General features: G+C 45.3%; 1 protein-coding gene across 7 annotated transcripts in view; it reads right to left on the bottom strand.

Annotated features, from left to right (window-relative positions):
* Positions 1 to 2,934: 2,934 nt before the first annotated feature.
* The window catches only part of ppfibp1b (PPFIA binding protein 1b), a 32,526-nt gene continuing 19,244 nt past the window's right edge, over positions 2,935 to 16,216 (bottom strand). Inside the window, exons 8-30 of one of the 7 annotated variants that reach the window (XM_080842798.1) lie at positions 15,395 to 15,487; positions 14,047 to 14,164; positions 13,732 to 13,776; positions 12,353 to 12,414; positions 12,106 to 12,190; positions 11,371 to 11,510; positions 10,663 to 10,736; positions 10,397 to 10,457; positions 10,189 to 10,221; positions 10,055 to 10,084; positions 9,418 to 9,598; positions 9,043 to 9,075; positions 7,749 to 7,890; positions 7,378 to 7,509; positions 7,066 to 7,228; positions 6,717 to 6,828; positions 6,443 to 6,531; positions 5,776 to 5,898; positions 5,540 to 5,665; positions 5,217 to 5,405; positions 4,725 to 4,889; positions 4,251 to 4,316; positions 2,935 to 4,025 (exon numbers count right to left, since the gene is read on the bottom strand). In XM_080842798.1, coding sequence (XP_080698924.1) covers positions 3,942 to 4,025; positions 4,251 to 4,316; positions 4,725 to 4,889; positions 5,217 to 5,405; positions 5,540 to 5,665; positions 5,776 to 5,898; positions 6,443 to 6,531; positions 6,717 to 6,828; positions 7,066 to 7,228; positions 7,378 to 7,509; positions 7,749 to 7,890; positions 9,043 to 9,075; positions 9,418 to 9,598; positions 10,055 to 10,084; positions 10,189 to 10,221; positions 10,397 to 10,457; positions 10,663 to 10,736; positions 11,371 to 11,510; positions 12,106 to 12,190; positions 12,353 to 12,414; positions 13,732 to 13,776; positions 14,047 to 14,164; positions 15,395 to 15,487 — 2,346 coding nt within the window. In that variant the 3' untranslated portion in view covers positions 2,935 to 3,941. The remainder of the gene's footprint in view (positions 4,026 to 4,250; positions 4,317 to 4,724; positions 4,890 to 5,216; positions 5,406 to 5,539; positions 5,666 to 5,775; positions 5,899 to 6,442; positions 6,532 to 6,716; positions 6,829 to 7,065; positions 7,229 to 7,377; positions 7,510 to 7,748; positions 7,891 to 9,042; positions 9,076 to 9,417; positions 9,599 to 10,054; positions 10,085 to 10,188; positions 10,222 to 10,396; positions 10,458 to 10,662; positions 10,737 to 11,370; positions 11,511 to 12,105; positions 12,191 to 12,352; positions 12,415 to 13,731; positions 13,777 to 14,046; positions 14,165 to 15,394; positions 15,488 to 16,216) is intronic. The other 6 variants (XM_080842800.1, XM_080842799.1, XM_080842801.1 and 3 more) reach the window with 6 other exon arrangements.

Genomic DNA, 16,216 nt, shown 5'->3' with positions numbered 1-16,216 from the left:
GTTTTTGCCGTCCATCCTACGGGATCAGGTTAAAGTTTTAATGTATCAGATGGTCATACTACGTTGCTCTGATTGGTTCTAGGTATCCAATTGAGCGAAGAGGCATTTTTTCCCCCTGGTTCGTTGAAACACGTCCCATAATCACAGCCCAATAGTTCAGTATCAGACTCATATTCTGACTAGAATTATGAGTATGACATCGTCAGGCTACTAGAGTCCACAAATATGAAATAAACCTTTAAAATACGAAGCCTATAGCACAAAGAACTATAGTATTGTGTTGCTCAGTCAATTTTAAGTTCTGTGTGAGAAGACTGGAAACATAACCGTGGCAAATGATCTAACAATAACGTCTCATATGCGTCACAATGGCCTGATCTGCCCATGAGGCAGGAATGCAAGCATTTCACTATTTGAAATAGGCCGATAAGTATCGGATAATTATAGATAACAGGAAGAACCTTGCTACAAGAATGTCTACAACTTGTACTTGTTCAAGACATGGTACAATTTTAGAGAGTAATTCCTGGGGGGGGGGAGACATGGAAAAATTGCTGTCCGGCCCTATCGCCCTCTCACATGCTTTCTTCGTACTGCGTTTACTAGCTTGCATGAAAACCAACAGAAATAAAGAGATCATACATTTTACGTAAAATAATGTGGCATAAAGGTAGCACGATACCACGAGAGCTAGCATAACTTGGCTGCTAAATACCGAAATACCGAATACCGAACATTAACAAACTGAAATTCTCTAAATTAAATGTACCAACACAAAATATCTACTCACAGACAAATAATGTCGAAAACTCACACGGTCAGCTTAACTTAAGCGACTTTCATCATGTAACCTAACTTCACCAGTGAAGAGGGGGAGGTACTGTTCTTCCTTCTTTTCTTCTTCTTCTTTTGTTTTATGGCGGGAAGGTACTGGTGCAGAATGTAGATGTGTCCATTCTATTCCACCGCGATTGAGTTTAGTGATTATATATTTTTTCAATGCCATTTGCAGTGTTCGTGTAGTGCTTTTTTTGTTAGGACATCACCATTCCTCATAGACTCACGACTATAAATGTGAAACGTAATTGTTTATGATACAAACCTTCTTGTATTTATTATTATTATTATTTATTTAAATCCGAGGATGCCAGTAGAATTGATGACCAATGAATTCTCACAAATTCAGCCCTTAAAGGCACCCAGTGCAACTTTATATAAACATTCAATGAAAAATAAACATTCAATTTATAGTCTTTTTTTACACGTAGTAAGTTTCAATAACTCCATACCATTACATATCGACATTCAAGGAGCAAAGATGAGACGTCGTTGTGTGGTGAGAACTGATAGAAAATCGTAAAAAACAACAATCGCCGGTGGGGAGAGGCCATTTTTCCATTGACTGGAATCCTGCTTTATTTATTGCGGGGACCAATAAATAAAGAAAATGGCGGCGATTGTTGTTGTTATCGATTTTCTATCAGTTCTCACCACACAACGACGCGTTATCTTTGCTCCTTGAATGTAGATATGTAATGGAGTTATTGAAACTTACTACGTGTAAAAAAGACTAGAAATTGAATGTTTATTTTTAAGCCTCGAAAGTTGCACTGGGTGCCTTTAAGAACATGCATGGGCGCACTCCAATCTGGCCGATTTAGCATTCTTAAATTCTGTTCACAGTTAAGAACAAATTCCAGATGAGAAAACTTTCAAGAATGCCAGAAATGTCCCAAGAACCGGAGTGGAGTTAAGAAGACATTTCTTCTGGCTTTATGTTACAAACTTGTGCATGTTGAACAAGGGGTGTGATACATGACTTGCAGGCTTTTGATTGTAAAGGTTTTACTGATTCGGTTGGTTTCCTCACAATCTGATAGTGTACTGGGCTGATTGACTGAAACAGGGAGCTGCCATTACGGTATTTGTATTTGTGTTTACAAGGATTGTAAACTGTCCCCCCTGTGATCTCCGCCTATGCTGGCAGCAGTAAGATGCACAGTCTAGAGCAGACCTGGGCAAAGTGCGGCCCCATGGCTGTCCCTGACCGGCCCGCGGAGGTCAATGGTAAATTAGCCATCACACGTTCAACGATAAAAATGGATACTACTATTAATTTGTATACTTATACTATTGCATTGCATCAAACATGCTCATTTTTCATGCTGAATTGAGTTCAGCCTATTGGTCCGGCCCTCCACAACAGTCCAACTATCTCATGTGGGCCCTTAGGGAAATGAATTGCCCACCCCTGGGGTAGAGAAATAGGCTACCGATGCAGGGTTGGAGAGGCTCTTTGAGATGGTCAGGGTGTTGCACATCAGGTAAGAGCTCCCAGTGTCTGTTAATGGTCCAGCTCTGCATACGGTTCATGACATCGCTCTCAACTATGGCATCAAAACGTCTTCTCAAAAACCCCTTTCCATGTAAGTGCAGGCTACAACAGTAACTCACAGTAGTAGCCTACCCATGATCCCCAAATGCACTCCGTCACAATACAAGAATCGGTGCATGTAGCACACAAGTCCTGATTGATTGATGATTGCCCAGTCATAGAACCTGAACAACAACAAAGCTTTGTGAACATTTCACCAGGGTTTTCAAGCAGGTACCTTCCCTCATCAGTGTTTCATTAAATTAAGCCCGCGACTCCTCCAGAAGGTGAAAGTGGTGAAAAAAAAAGAACATTTACACAGTAGGAGTTGTCTAACATTCAGTCTAACAGTTGCTCAACATTCAAAAATACAGTTCAGTACTGTACAGTATTCCTGGGTGTGTATATGCTTAACAGTGTTAACTTAGATGGCCAAGCTGAAGTTCTGTTTTTTTTTATACCCCACAACACCAACGAATTGCAGAAAACAAGACTATTGGTTTTTACTTCAATAACTTTATTGACCTGATAAAAACAGATAAAAGTGGACACAGTACACATTTTCTTCTTTATGTGGTTAGGGCAGCCTGAGGCCAGTATCAGATGTTTGTATCTGAGAATATGCCAACATAGCTTCTCTGCATATTTTTCACATAGTAACAGTCAACATGATTCGTTGACACATTTCTGTTATTACAGATAAAGAAATGATTATTTCTGTGTTAGAACATGCTCAATGTTTTGGAGAACAGGAACGATATAACATGCAATGATACTTTACAAGCAGACAATAGAATTCACTGTATCGAGTTTCATATGAAGTATGAGTGAGAATGCATGCAAAGGTATGCAGCCAGCCTGTGGAAAGTACAGCAATATTCCATGTGCAAGGCAGATGCATTACAATGTTTTGGCATTAGACTCGCAAAGATGACATTTTCAGTAGCACAATAACCTCAAAACGGTTTTTTTATTTAAACAAAATTTTATTTAACTGACACTCTTGTATAAAACCAGGTTTTGAACTCCGCCAATATCTATGTCAGATAAGAAAAGTGTCATTGTGCTGTTGGGTTATAAAAAGGGGGCTCTAGATGTCAATAAAAAAAGCCATAATAAAAAATATGTCCAGGAACCAGCTGGTAGGTAGGTGAAAATGCAATGAGATCACTTTACTTTACTTTCATATTTTTACACTTTGGATGGAATCACGGGTTTCCCAACCTTAACTGTTAAATACACATAGACAGATGAAATGCATCTGGTTAAAATGGGAGACTGTGTTTTGTTTTTGAAGCAACCTGCCAGCTCCACGTTGAAATGAAGACAGAAGAAAAATGGAGTGATGCTGTTTGTATTATGAGTGTTAAAGTCATGGCCTTATTAATACACAGAAATGGTGCACGAACTGAGACTATGAGCTTTAAAGGGGGGATGCTGAGGGGGGCCAGGTATGCAGAATGGCATTGCCCCATGGGGACAGGGAAGTGGTGCAGGTTGGCACAGGTTTGGCACAGTCATTTGTGATCAGCAGCATCTGGAGGTGCAGGCGTGTTGGCACGGTCCCTCACACATTAGAATCGTCATCAGTCACACTGGGGTTGGGGGAACTTGAGTTCTCCTTAAACATGTCATCGTATTTCAACATGCTCTACAGAAGAAAGAAATTACCAATCAGTATTACGCTCAACATGTCATACACATCCACATAACATACATACATACATCTAAAATAATACAATTATAATTATGCTGTTATTGTGCAACATTCATTTTACTTTGTGGATACATGACATCAGGCTTTTTCGAACGGCTTGGTTTCAAGACAGAAACTTTGGCTCCACTTCATGTTAAGTGTACTCAGGTGAGCTCTTACCGTTAGGTTATTGATTTCCTCGGAGAAGGCTCCAATCTGCCTCACTGTGCCCTCGGAGTCCTCCATCTAATAACACAAACACAGTTAGAACACAGTCTGTGCCTAGTCCTAGACATGGAGTAAATGACATATCCTGTCATAAACTCAAGTTGTGTCCCTACTGTTGTACTATCTTTACCAATTTTGCATTTCTCCTTATGATCTTACTTGATTATGTTCCTGGCTTACATAACGTTCAAATAAAAAGTAACATAATGTTCAAAATGTTCAAGTTAATGCAAAAATGTTCAAGTAAATTGTATTCTGTATTCATTTGTATAACAAACCTAACCTTGTATTGCTGCAGTGTTTACTGTGGTCAGTTCTTGTCAGCCGCCTACAGTATATAAATAGTATGGACTACTTAGGACTACAGACCCATTTTTGAACACGGCACCAGTTTTGGATTATGAGGCCCCGTCCAGACTTCATCACCTGTTCTAGCCGGTCCAGGTCATCCTCGTAGATCTGCAGATCCATGCCCCGGTAGCCCTTCTGGAAGCTGCGTCCCTTAGGCATCTCTACATCCATGGGGCAGACATACTCCTCCCGATCCTCTTGCTTCTTCTTCCTCAGGGTGCCGAAGCCTAGCTTCCTTGGCTGGGGACAGAAGAGCAGCACGGTATTAAGGGGGATGAGGGAACTTAAACAAACACACCAACCCAGACCTGCATCACTGTGTCAAAAAGCACAATTAAGGGTTGGGGCAGGTTCCATTTTGTTTTGGGCAAGAAAAAAAAATCTTGGATATCTTATATTTAGGGTTGCTAGATCCATAATTGTGGAGAATGATACATCTCAATATGGAATATGAAAATGGCTTCTAAGCGTAATCTAAGCAGGGTCTCCCAAACCCTCATTCTGAACCTCATAGACAGTGCCGAAGACAGACTGATGTGTCTGCAGGCTCTGTGGCGTGGTGCATACCTTGACCTTGGCGGTAGCAGTGAGGAGTGTGTAGTCTGGGTGCTCCACACATTCCTGCTTGGACTGCTGGGCCTCGCTGCCCACCAGCAGGGAGAAGTGGGTGCCCAGGTGCCGGCGCAGCAGCGTCTTGTTGGGGGGGATGTTTAGCAGCAGGGCCATGGTCTCCACATTAAAGCGTGGCTCCAGGACCTGGGAAATGAACACATACAAAGATGGAATGTCATATGGATGCAGGTATATAACAGTTAGCAGCATATATAGTCCTGCTCGAGACATCTTTACAAACCCCCAACCCTCCTCCACCCAGCTGTCTCCCCCCTCACCATGAGTCCTCCGTGGACTCCACTGCCCCGGAGGTTGGGTGCGTATTCAGCCAGGTCCACAGAGCGCAGCCACTCCATCACACGGTGGTTGGTCCACTGGGAGATCTCTGCAGGGCTGATGTTGCTCTAGGGACAGCAAAGGGACAGTATATTACCTCAGTGTTGCCATCACAACCACTGCTACCAATGCTGTCTCAAGGACTCCCACATGTACGGTGTACACCTCTGATCCTCACCTCGTCTGATGGTCGGCGCCGCAGACAGTTGGGCTCGTAATTGTTGAGGCGCAGCACCTGGATGGCTCTCTTGATGCTCAGGTGGTGCAGCACACTGCCCACCTTCAGAGACAGCAGGTCATCCTAAAGGGAACGGAGACCAGATTAAGACCTTAAAGAGACAGCAGGTCATCCTTAAGGGAACAGAGACCAGATTAAGACCTTAAAGAGACAGCAGGTCATCCTTAAGGGTCTGAGACCAGATTTAGACCTTAAAGCGGACCTACTATGCTTTTCCATTTGTTACTTTTCCTTTAGTGCGTTATATAACCTTTTGTGCATGTGAATAGTCTGCAAAGTCACAAAAGCCCAAAGAGAGGGAGTAACTCTTTTCCACAGAAGTAACTCTTTTCCACAGAACCCACTTTTCTCAGCTGCCTGAAACCCCTTGTTGAAATTCCAGTCTTTCCCTCTGTTACATGATGAAGCCATCTCGCACACAATCCTAACTACACAGTGACAATGTTATTTCCCGCCAAGCTGACCAATCAAAGCACACTGGACCCATTGGCCATTAAGACAGGCGTTTTGTATATTCTAGCATTCAGAGTGTGTGAGTGCACTACATTCCCTGAAATTACAAAGCAAACATGAATTCCACTTTAACCGAAGACATACAGACACTCACCACAGTCATGTAGTGCAGCATCCGCCCGTCCACTCTGGCCTCATCAAACTGAGTCTTATACTGAGGCAGGCCAATGTCATCCAGCCACCCTGGCAGAAAGGTGGGAAGGGAAATAAGCAAAGGAGATGAAAGAATGGTTATAAAAAAAAAAGAAGCAGAGTGCGTTACAGGGGTGATGTTTGTGTACACTAAGAACTGATGTGAAGTTTGTGTACAGTATGAATTGATGTGTGAGATGTAAAGATCTGGAGGTAGTGCAGACGTGGGTCCTTACTGGTGACCCAGTGGTAGTCCAGCTTGCCCTTGCTGTCCTCCTCCTCAGAGCCCAGTGCCTGGAGGGCCAGCTGCAGCTTCTTCCTGTGCAGAGGGTGCTTAATGCCAAGCTCCTGTGGGGAGGGGGGAGAGAGAGAGTGGATGCTATTTTCATTCTATTTCTATTCAGCACATGCACTGTGTACGCCAAGGGCTTGCAGTGACATTCAAAACATTACCCTTCAGTGAAATCAGAACAAATATTACGTTTTGTCTTCCGGTAGATCCACTTGGGCCATTTACAAGGGCATTTGAACAAGTCTGTAGTGGAGTGTGTATGTATGTGTGTGTGTGTGTGTGTGTTCCCTTACCCGCTCCAGATCGTGTTGTGAGGCCTGCAGCAGTGTCTGGCCTGAAGAGATCCACTGGCGAGCCAGACTCACGTACAGACCCAGACCCTGGTCCTGAAGCCATTCACACACCTGCTCCCGGCTCCAACGTGCAAATGGTGTGTCCAGGTCACCACTACAAGTACTACACACACACACACATACACACACACACACACATACACACACAAGAATTGGATGAAGAAAAATAAATTCCACAGAATCCCCCATTCTACACGTCGTCATGTTAAAGTTCTGCCCACATGGCTGAGCACTTCCTCTCTTCCTCCTCACCTCCTGGGGTTTTGCAGGTCCCGTGACCAGCCCAGTCGGGGTCCTGCTGTGGCCCGCACACCTCCCCTCTTAAAGTCCCCCTCGGACAGGTTATCATCCAGGTTAAAGGAGGTCGACTGACTCCTCCGCAGCCTGCATAGAGGGGAGAAGAAGCAGAGGAGTGAGAGGAAAAAGGACACAGGAGTAAAGGACAGACAGAATGAAAGAAAGAGTACAAAGATAATCTGATTAAAACTCATAGTTCATTATGTACACCATGGTTTACAGCTTGTATTCTGGGCAAAAAAACGTGATCCCATATTGCAGGTGTTTGATAAATCAATCCAATGTAACTCCTGTGACAGTGTGGAGTAGTTGGGAGACACACTTACTTTCCAAACAAAGCTTTGATTCCCTTTGACTTCTTCTTGCCATCCGGTGAAGTGGGCAGTGTGTGTGTGCTGTCACTGTCTGGCGACCGGTGTGGCATCCCAGCCAGGTCAAGGTGGTCTGTGCCCTCTCGCTCGGTCTCAGCTGTGGGCACACAGAACTACATTACCCGCAATCCCAAACACAGCATGCACCCGAGGCATCAGGGTATCAGGGGCAGACATGATTATAGCCTTCTGAAACTGCGCTGAGCCAGCACGCGGGATATCAGGAACATTTCTCCTTGACGGAGAAGAAAAGAGAGATGTTAATTACAGGAGGGGAATGGGGAGTCAAAGGTCGGCGGGACTAGAAGGGGAGCAGAAGGCAGAAGAAGTTTGCCAGCCTCACGAGGCGTCCTGCTCGTGGCATCTGGGCACAACTACAGAACAACTGGATATATGGTGACTGTGATTCCCTGAACCCTAGCCTTCCTCCCAATCACATTTGCTTTCAATCATGCAGGGGGCCACACAAACACACTCAGACATTTATGCACCCACGAACGCGTGTTGGAACACACTGTCATACTCGCTGCCATGTGATAGCACCGAGGTGCTCATTAAACGTAGTTACGAGCAGCGAGCCTGTTTCTAAATCCGACCCAAGCCAAGGAAACAGGGTCTGAGGGAGCCGCTTGTGACTTGAGCGCCTGTGGCGGAGTGCTAAGCCAAGGGCTGTGAAGTCGAGGGCGCTAACGTGTGATTAGGGGGCACACTTTGGCTTTCAGCACACCAGACGGAACGCAAAGTAATGTCTGACGCACATCATCCAGCTTCCAGAAGGGAATCCCACGTTTTCAGTTTCGTTCATGTCAACCGGTTTCCAACTAGGAGTATCGGAACAGGGGGGTTACTGAACCCAAAGATCCTATTACTGGCTTTTTCTTAGACCATGCCTTCTATATCGACTGAAGAGCTCCTTGAGAGTGATGCTTTTCATTCCTTCCTTCAGCTTGGGCTTGAGCTGGAGCAGACACCACCGTGCCAAGCTTCAGTGAGATTCACTTAAGTTGTTAACTGGTGGGTGGGGGTGTCAGTATGAGTAGGTAGCAATGGCCAGAGGCTGGGACATTAGAGAGGGGGAAGGGTTGCATTCAGGAATGACTGTACAGTGTACAGGAAGTTAACTGAGAGTTATGAGATGGGGGTGGGGGTGGAATGAAGGGGGAGGGGGAATCCAGTTGTTCCTTTGCAGTTTTCCAGAGAGGTCATGCAGGAGCAGCCTCTGTACCGCAGGGGGCGCTCTATACCATACCTAGCATGGGGGCGCTCGCACTTCGCCCACGGTCTTCACGCGCCACACAACGCACACACGCCACACCGGGACACAGAAGGAAGGACAGAGGACAACAAAAAGTTATGACAGTGAAATAACAGCCATACAAACACTGACATAGCAAAAATTACACCTTCCAACACTGACTCCACTGGCTTCCCTCTTTAGCAAAAACACAGACATAGAAACAAACAGAGTGCAGTGATGAAACTAAAGGTCAACTAAAGGAAGACATCAGTCATATCTGGCGCACACACACACACACACACACACACACACACACACACACACACACACACACACACAGGCCACTTGGTAAGAGTGTCTAACAGCTCCAAACCACTGCCTGCTCACCAAGGTTGGGGGTGCTGGTTGTCCTTTTGCCCCCTTTGACCTTGAAGAAGCCTCGGCCAAAGGAGGAGCGTGCCTTCTTGGTGCCAAAGCTGCTGTCGTCCTCGGCCGGGGGGCGGGGGGCAGTCGGGGGAGACTTGGGGGGCAAGCAGGTGATTTTGTTCATCTCCTCTTGGGCTTTGCTCTGCAGAGGGGGGATGGAATGACATTCAGTATCACTGAAACACTGCTCAGATAGAATAGCTATTAGTCACACAGACACATCACACTACATTAGAATACAAAATTAGAACATTACATGGCAACTTGTTAGATCTGAGGCTGGATTTAAGTAGATTTGGATTTGATGCCTTAGTAAACCAACTTCATTTAAGAAATCAAAAACAAGCAAACACACAACCAAAAAACAAAAGACAAAACACTGGACACAAGATATATCACGAAATACAAGCAGTCCTTGATAGCAACAGAAGCAGAAAACCACACAAACACGCACACACACACACAGCTACGTGCTCACAGGAACACAAGCGCGCACACACACACGCTCACAGGAACACAAGCGCACACACACACACACACACACACACACAAGGGGCATTCAAGGTGGCCAACACAGCTGTGGACAGTGGCTGCTAACCTTGAGGAGAAGAAACAAGCTGTCAGTTGCCTGCAGACAGCAGAGGCCGGAGAGAAAAGGGACAGAAAAGGGACAGTTGATATGAGGGAGGGTAACAGAGTGTGACTGACAGGATTGGCAGAGAGTTTACTCACCTCTGACGGCCTTTCCTGCACAGCCAGCGGCCTCTGAGGAGGGGGAGAAGAAAACAACAACACCACTTGACATTTATCAAACCTTTCAACCCGACCGAGGTCATAACAGGAGGGGACTGGAACACAAGAGTGAAGATCTGGCAACCCCTAATTATCACACTAGCGTTACTACAGCGCAACATTCCAAAACGAGTGGCAGGTCTCGCACCTTTTCACTGGTGCTGACATCCAGGTGGTCTTGACTGCCAGATCTGGGTGGCTCTGGGAAGCTAATAGGAAGAAAAAAACAATACAGCGCAGACAGGAGACAATTAGCATATGTGAGAGCAGCTCCAATTTTGAAGATCTTTAAACAAAGCCAAAACAAAATAGCCTAATAGGTTGAACGGTGGCGTTGAATAGCATCATAGTTAGAGCCTTAAAGCAGAGGCTCAAGGCTTTTCAAAAAGTGAGTTTGAAACAGGCGGTGCTCACCCCTCTGGCTCTTCTGGGTCCTGCTCCAGGCTCAGGGTGGCGCCAGGCCTTGCGGGGGGAGTCGGGGACATCTCCTGCATCAAAGGAGTGGGAGATGAAACCTTAGGACCACGCCAAAGACACAGCTCCACGTGAACACATACGTTCAACATGCATTTTTCTGACCCGCGTTACATGCATGTCCCTCTCAGCGAAACAGTGAACAAGAGCCATCTGTGAGATCCACCCACACGGTTTATTACAGGGAAGAATCGCCATCAGCACGGATCAGTGACACATCCATGGCAACTAGTGTCACCTTGACCTTCAATGTACCCTTTCATCTCAGAACAACTCTGAACCCGTCAGTGTCCTTGAGGTTTCAGCTTGAGAACCGTCCGCACGTCTTGAGCTGCTCATTACTGAGTGCAGCCCTAAACCTGCCACAGTGGGACCGGAGGGCGAACACTGCATATCTATTTACTGACTGATAGCAGAGCAACCATGTGAGGCTCTTCAGGAATGAAGCCTGGGGCAGCAAGAACACCCCAAGCTGCAGTAGTGTGATCAGGCACCCCACAGTTCTTCAGTTGGTGAAGACTATATTCTTTGACACAGGGTGTGTGTGTGAGGGTGATTATATTCTGACACAGGGTGTGTGTGTGTAAGGGTGATTATATTCTCTGACACAGGGTGTGTGTGTGTGTGTGAGGGGGCCCGGGGTCATACCTCATCCTGACTCGGCCCTTCTGTTTCGTCTGCCCCGGCCAGCGCCAGCCTCTCCACCTCCATGGCGACAGAGAGGGCCATTGACACCGAGCCAGAGCTGTCGCTATGACTCTCATCACTTTCTCCATCTTTCATCTTATCTGAGGTGAACAGTGGGGGTGGGGGTGGGAGAGTTCAGTTTATAGTAAAGGCCAAGAGCACACACAATCTCAAGATGTCAGCGTGGTCAGCACGCACAGACACACACATGTTCTTTATATTCGTCATTATTGATGATCTTCCAAGTTGAGTTGAGTTCACTCTAGTTGATCAGCCAAGACATGTTTAGTTCCGGAGTTTGACTTAAATATTCACAATGCACGCCATTTGTGACTTTGGTTGTACAACAGCATTGTGACCTCTTAGGTCAGTGTACAACATTGACTTAGGAAGTTATAATGCTTATGTTCAACCAAACATTTAAAGAAATATGAACTACAAGCTAAAGCCACCCCAAAGAAGCCTTAACATCGTTTTTGCTTTCAGCATAAACATATTTGCACATTTTGTATGACACTTTTATTCTATTTAGTGTTTTGGATATCATGGTAACAATGATTTTGAACACATGGGCATGCTTTGACAATGTGGCTTTAGCTAGTGCGGTGCAGATACAAGCTAGCTCTTAGCACACAGAGACTGCCTTCTGAAGACATGCTGAGTTCTGCTGTGGCCGTCACCTCACGGCCAATTCACCTTTTTTCCCTTGCACCGACATCACCATCTCTTGCACTTTCTTGTACCGTGCCAGGGACTGCCGAAGCTCCTCAATCTTGCGGTCCTTGGGGAGACACACAGACACAGAGAGACACAGAGAGACACAGAGAGACACAGACACACAGACACACACACGCACACACACACACAGATAGTAGTCAGCAACAGAAGGCTTAGTGTTACCCTGACAAACCGTAAAGAGCTGACGTGCCTGTGGCAGCTGTACCTTCTCCTCATTAGCAGCCATTAATGATTCCATTGCTTTCTTCATCCTCTGCACCTCCACATCTGCAAAGACAGAGTACTCACAGTCAGATATCAGTCTAAAAGAGGCAGCTCTTGAGAATTCATAAGTGAAATTGAGGCAAACTGAGTGAGAAAGAGTTCAAGAACAAGCAAACAGAACACATGAGTCGTTCAACAGAGTCAACAAGTAGACTCAGGGATGCAGTTTGTGGAAAGAGTGACTGCTGCCTCTGCTTTAAGATGGGAGAGAGCTCAGCCACGGATGAAGATCTAGGAACGACTCTCTCTGGAAAACTACAGTGACAGCAGAGAGGAGTGAGGGATTAACAGTGAAGGATGCTGTTGGGGAGAGAGGGAGGGAAAGAGTGGGTGGTTGGGTGGTTAGAGGGCTGAGGCGTGGGTGTTGATGGAGAGAGGTGAGGGTGGAGGTGTTGAGAGCAGGCTCCAGGCTGGACGAGGGTGATGACTGCTGATGGAGGAGACAGAAGCGGACAGAAGGGACAGCAGCACGAGGAGGCGACGGGACGAGGACGGGACGTTCTCGACATGCCGAACAGCCACCAGAGACACACGCTCTCCTGGGGATCCTCCTGAAGACCTGAACTGCTAAGTCATCCTACCAACCAGTCCAGACATTTACAGGCACACTCCACTCTGAGTGCTTGGGAGATTACACATTTAAGAGATTTAGCTAACTTCTCATTCCTTAGTTCTGCCTGGATTCTACAACAGTCCGATAACATGCAAAAGCTCCCTAGAATTGACGGTAGCTGTTCCTTCATGACACTTCTGGAGAACAAAAGATGACAGGTGAATGGAGAGTGGTTATCTTTCCTCTTCTCCAAGTAAAATGAGAGCACTTTAGTGAGTCAGCGGGAATAATATAAACTAATGAGCAAATGACAGACCAGCCGCAGGTCACCACACAACACTGTGACAACCTAATACATGCTTTATAGAATTCCCTGTATGAAACCACCTTTTTGAAGCTATTTTCAGATATCACAGCATGTTCCCTTTTCTGCATTCTTCTGAGAATAGGCTCAATTTAAGATATTCTGCTATTTGCACGATACATGACTGTACTTGCAATGGTGGTCCTGATTTAAAAAAAATTAAACAACTGCACTAATGTGCCAGGAAGTGCTTTTTTTCAGCGTGTCATGGTGCTAAGGGGCTCTCTGCTGCTTCAGAGGAGAGAGTGGGAGATGGTACATGCCCACACATGCAGACTATCAGGCCAGAGGACAGCAGCAAAGAGGATAAACAAACAAACAAATAAATACATAAATAAGTGGATGAATGAATGAACAGATGGACAGATGGATAGATGAATACAGACATGGAAACGCCCCTTACGTTTCTCCTTCAGCCTCTTTTTACAATTTTCCTCTGTGAGGGAGACTGGACAGGATAGAATTATACAACACTTAGTTAGTGTTAATGCAAAAAAATCATTGGATCACATCATTCAATGTTAATGACTCCAATAGACAGCAAAACTCAACATGATTGCTGGTGGGATGACTAAGTGCTCCTTTCCACCTTGCAAACATAGCACCAAATCCCCACACAAATATGGGCCAGCTGTAGAGGGGCATGTTGGGGCAGGTGACGGGTGTGATGGGGTTTTCCCCGGGGTGGGGGAGAGGGCGGATTGGGTGCACTGTTCACCTCTCTCTCCGCCGTCGGCTCCTGAAGGCGTGACCGACCTGGATCCCGTCTCGTCCTGGAGCCTCCTCAGCTCCCCGTCTCTCCCGTCCAGCTGCTGATGCAGGACCAGCAGCTCCTCCTGGACAACCCCAGACAGGGGAGACAGTTACAGTTAGTCAGTCAGTCGCTTCACAGAGTCCACAGTTAAACAGCCAGGAAAATGTTCAGAGGTCAGAGGTAACAAACAAGGAAAATGGGATTAGGAGAAACCATATTTTTTTTTGCACAGTAAAAAAACAAACAGTTCCCTGCCTACTAATATGATACTCATTCACTACACGATTCAGAAAAACATTCAGTTCCAAGTGTGACCAGTGACACAGACACATACAAACACACTAGGTCACAAATCTTCAGCCCCATATGTCTAGAGTAAAGTTTTGACATTATCCACCCTTGACCTCAGAGTCACCTCTGCGTAGGATGTTTACTTCCTGTATTGCTTAGATCCTTGGTTTTATTTCTATCCTATTTATTTCCTCTTTCTGAAGCCAATTTGCTGTAACGGGGTCCAAAGATGAGACACCAATTCCCACCCAATGCCTGAGCAAGGTTTTGAAGTAAAACTAGGTTTTAGTGGAAGATGGTTTTAACATACTCATTGAAATATCAGAGAAACAAAATGAGAAAAGCAAACATGAACTGGCATGCAAATAAAAGTTATGAAAATGGAAGCAAAGATGATTGATTGCAAAATATCTTTACTACGCCAACTTTCTGATCGGGTAAAAGATTTGTGGCTTCAGCCTATTTCCTGATACATGCTTAACTGTTTTGTATAGCAAGCTGTCTATAACAAACTGCATAAAACGTGTGTGTAAATAGTTACACATTTAAATGCTATCCTCTCTCTAGAATTTCACAAAGTAAGTGTATCCTTAGAGAGAGAGCAGAGTAGGGTGGAAAGCCCTAAAATTTGAGCATACCTGTTGTTAACTTTATGTGCCTGCAACCAAAATGAGTACCTCAGGGACAATTCTCTGTCAGACTCAAACTCTCAATTTGCATTAGTGCACTTGAGTCTCCTCAGAAAACCAGCGTATGTGTTTGTACAAGCTTGTTGGAACAGCATATCTGTCTCCTATTCACTCCCCTGCAGGAGTTATTTTTAAGTGAGTGCTACTTTAAGGGGCATCACTGCAGATTGATTATGAAGTGAGCTGGCACGTCCTCGCTTATAACTAATTTTCATCTTTGAAAAGACACTGGGAACACGGCACAACAAAAGCGGCGGCAGCAGTAGCAACAAACAAAAGCAACAAGAACAGTCCAATCCAAACGGCAAGGGGTAACCCTGCGAGGGGCAAACCTTCAGTGCCTGGATATTGTGCTCCTTCCTCTGTTTCTCATACTGCATCTGGCCCATTTTGATTTTCAGGCTAGAGAGCTTGGCCATTAGCGACTAGCGGCAGAGAGAGTTAGCCCAGGAGGAAGAGAGAAATAGAGAGAGCGAGAGAGAAGAAAAGAGATAAGACAGAATGCACTACAAGGAGAGAAGGTAGGTGATTAGATACACCAAGAGTCTCACAGAAATACAGAGAAGAATCACAATAGAAGAATATGTGAAGGCAAACAGTCAAGTACCTGTGAGAGGCCCAGTGATGGTGCATGTTTGAGTGCAGAGAAGAGTGAAGGCTGATTTAGGCTCGTTTTAGAGGCAGAGCCATAAGCACGTCATTTACACAAGGGACTTGTTTTAAACAAGTTTTGATTAACGGTTCCTTAAGGTTCCCTAAGGATTGTGCGTGTTGCAAAGCAAATTGACGCCAGAACTGTAGATTTATTTTGAGTGAAGTAAGCGTATTTATTGCAGCAGGACAAACGGAAAAAACTTACCGGAGCATTAAAGTGTAGTGGGCGAAAGGCTTGATGTTATGAATACATGTGTTACACAAAATACAAAGGTTGGCAATTCAGTACCAGTGGCGAAAAAGACAGATCACATGACGCAAAAGTTAGTTTATTGACACATCTTTTAATGACTGTGACAGCGCTTTAAAACGATGTGTTTATGAGTTACATTATTTAAAGATGAGAGGTAAACGGCGAGAGAATCTCATCATGAGTGAACGTTCAATGCTTGTAAATACAATGGTGCTGGCCACAAGTTAACGCCACGTTAATGTTAACT

Source organism: Sprattus sprattus (assembly GCF_963457725.1).
Source record: "Sprattus sprattus genome assembly, chromosome: 7".
Classification (NCBI taxonomy): Eukaryota; Metazoa; Chordata; class Actinopteri; order Clupeiformes; family Clupeidae; genus Sprattus; species Sprattus sprattus.
This window is presented reverse-complemented; position numbering and strand designations above follow the sequence as displayed.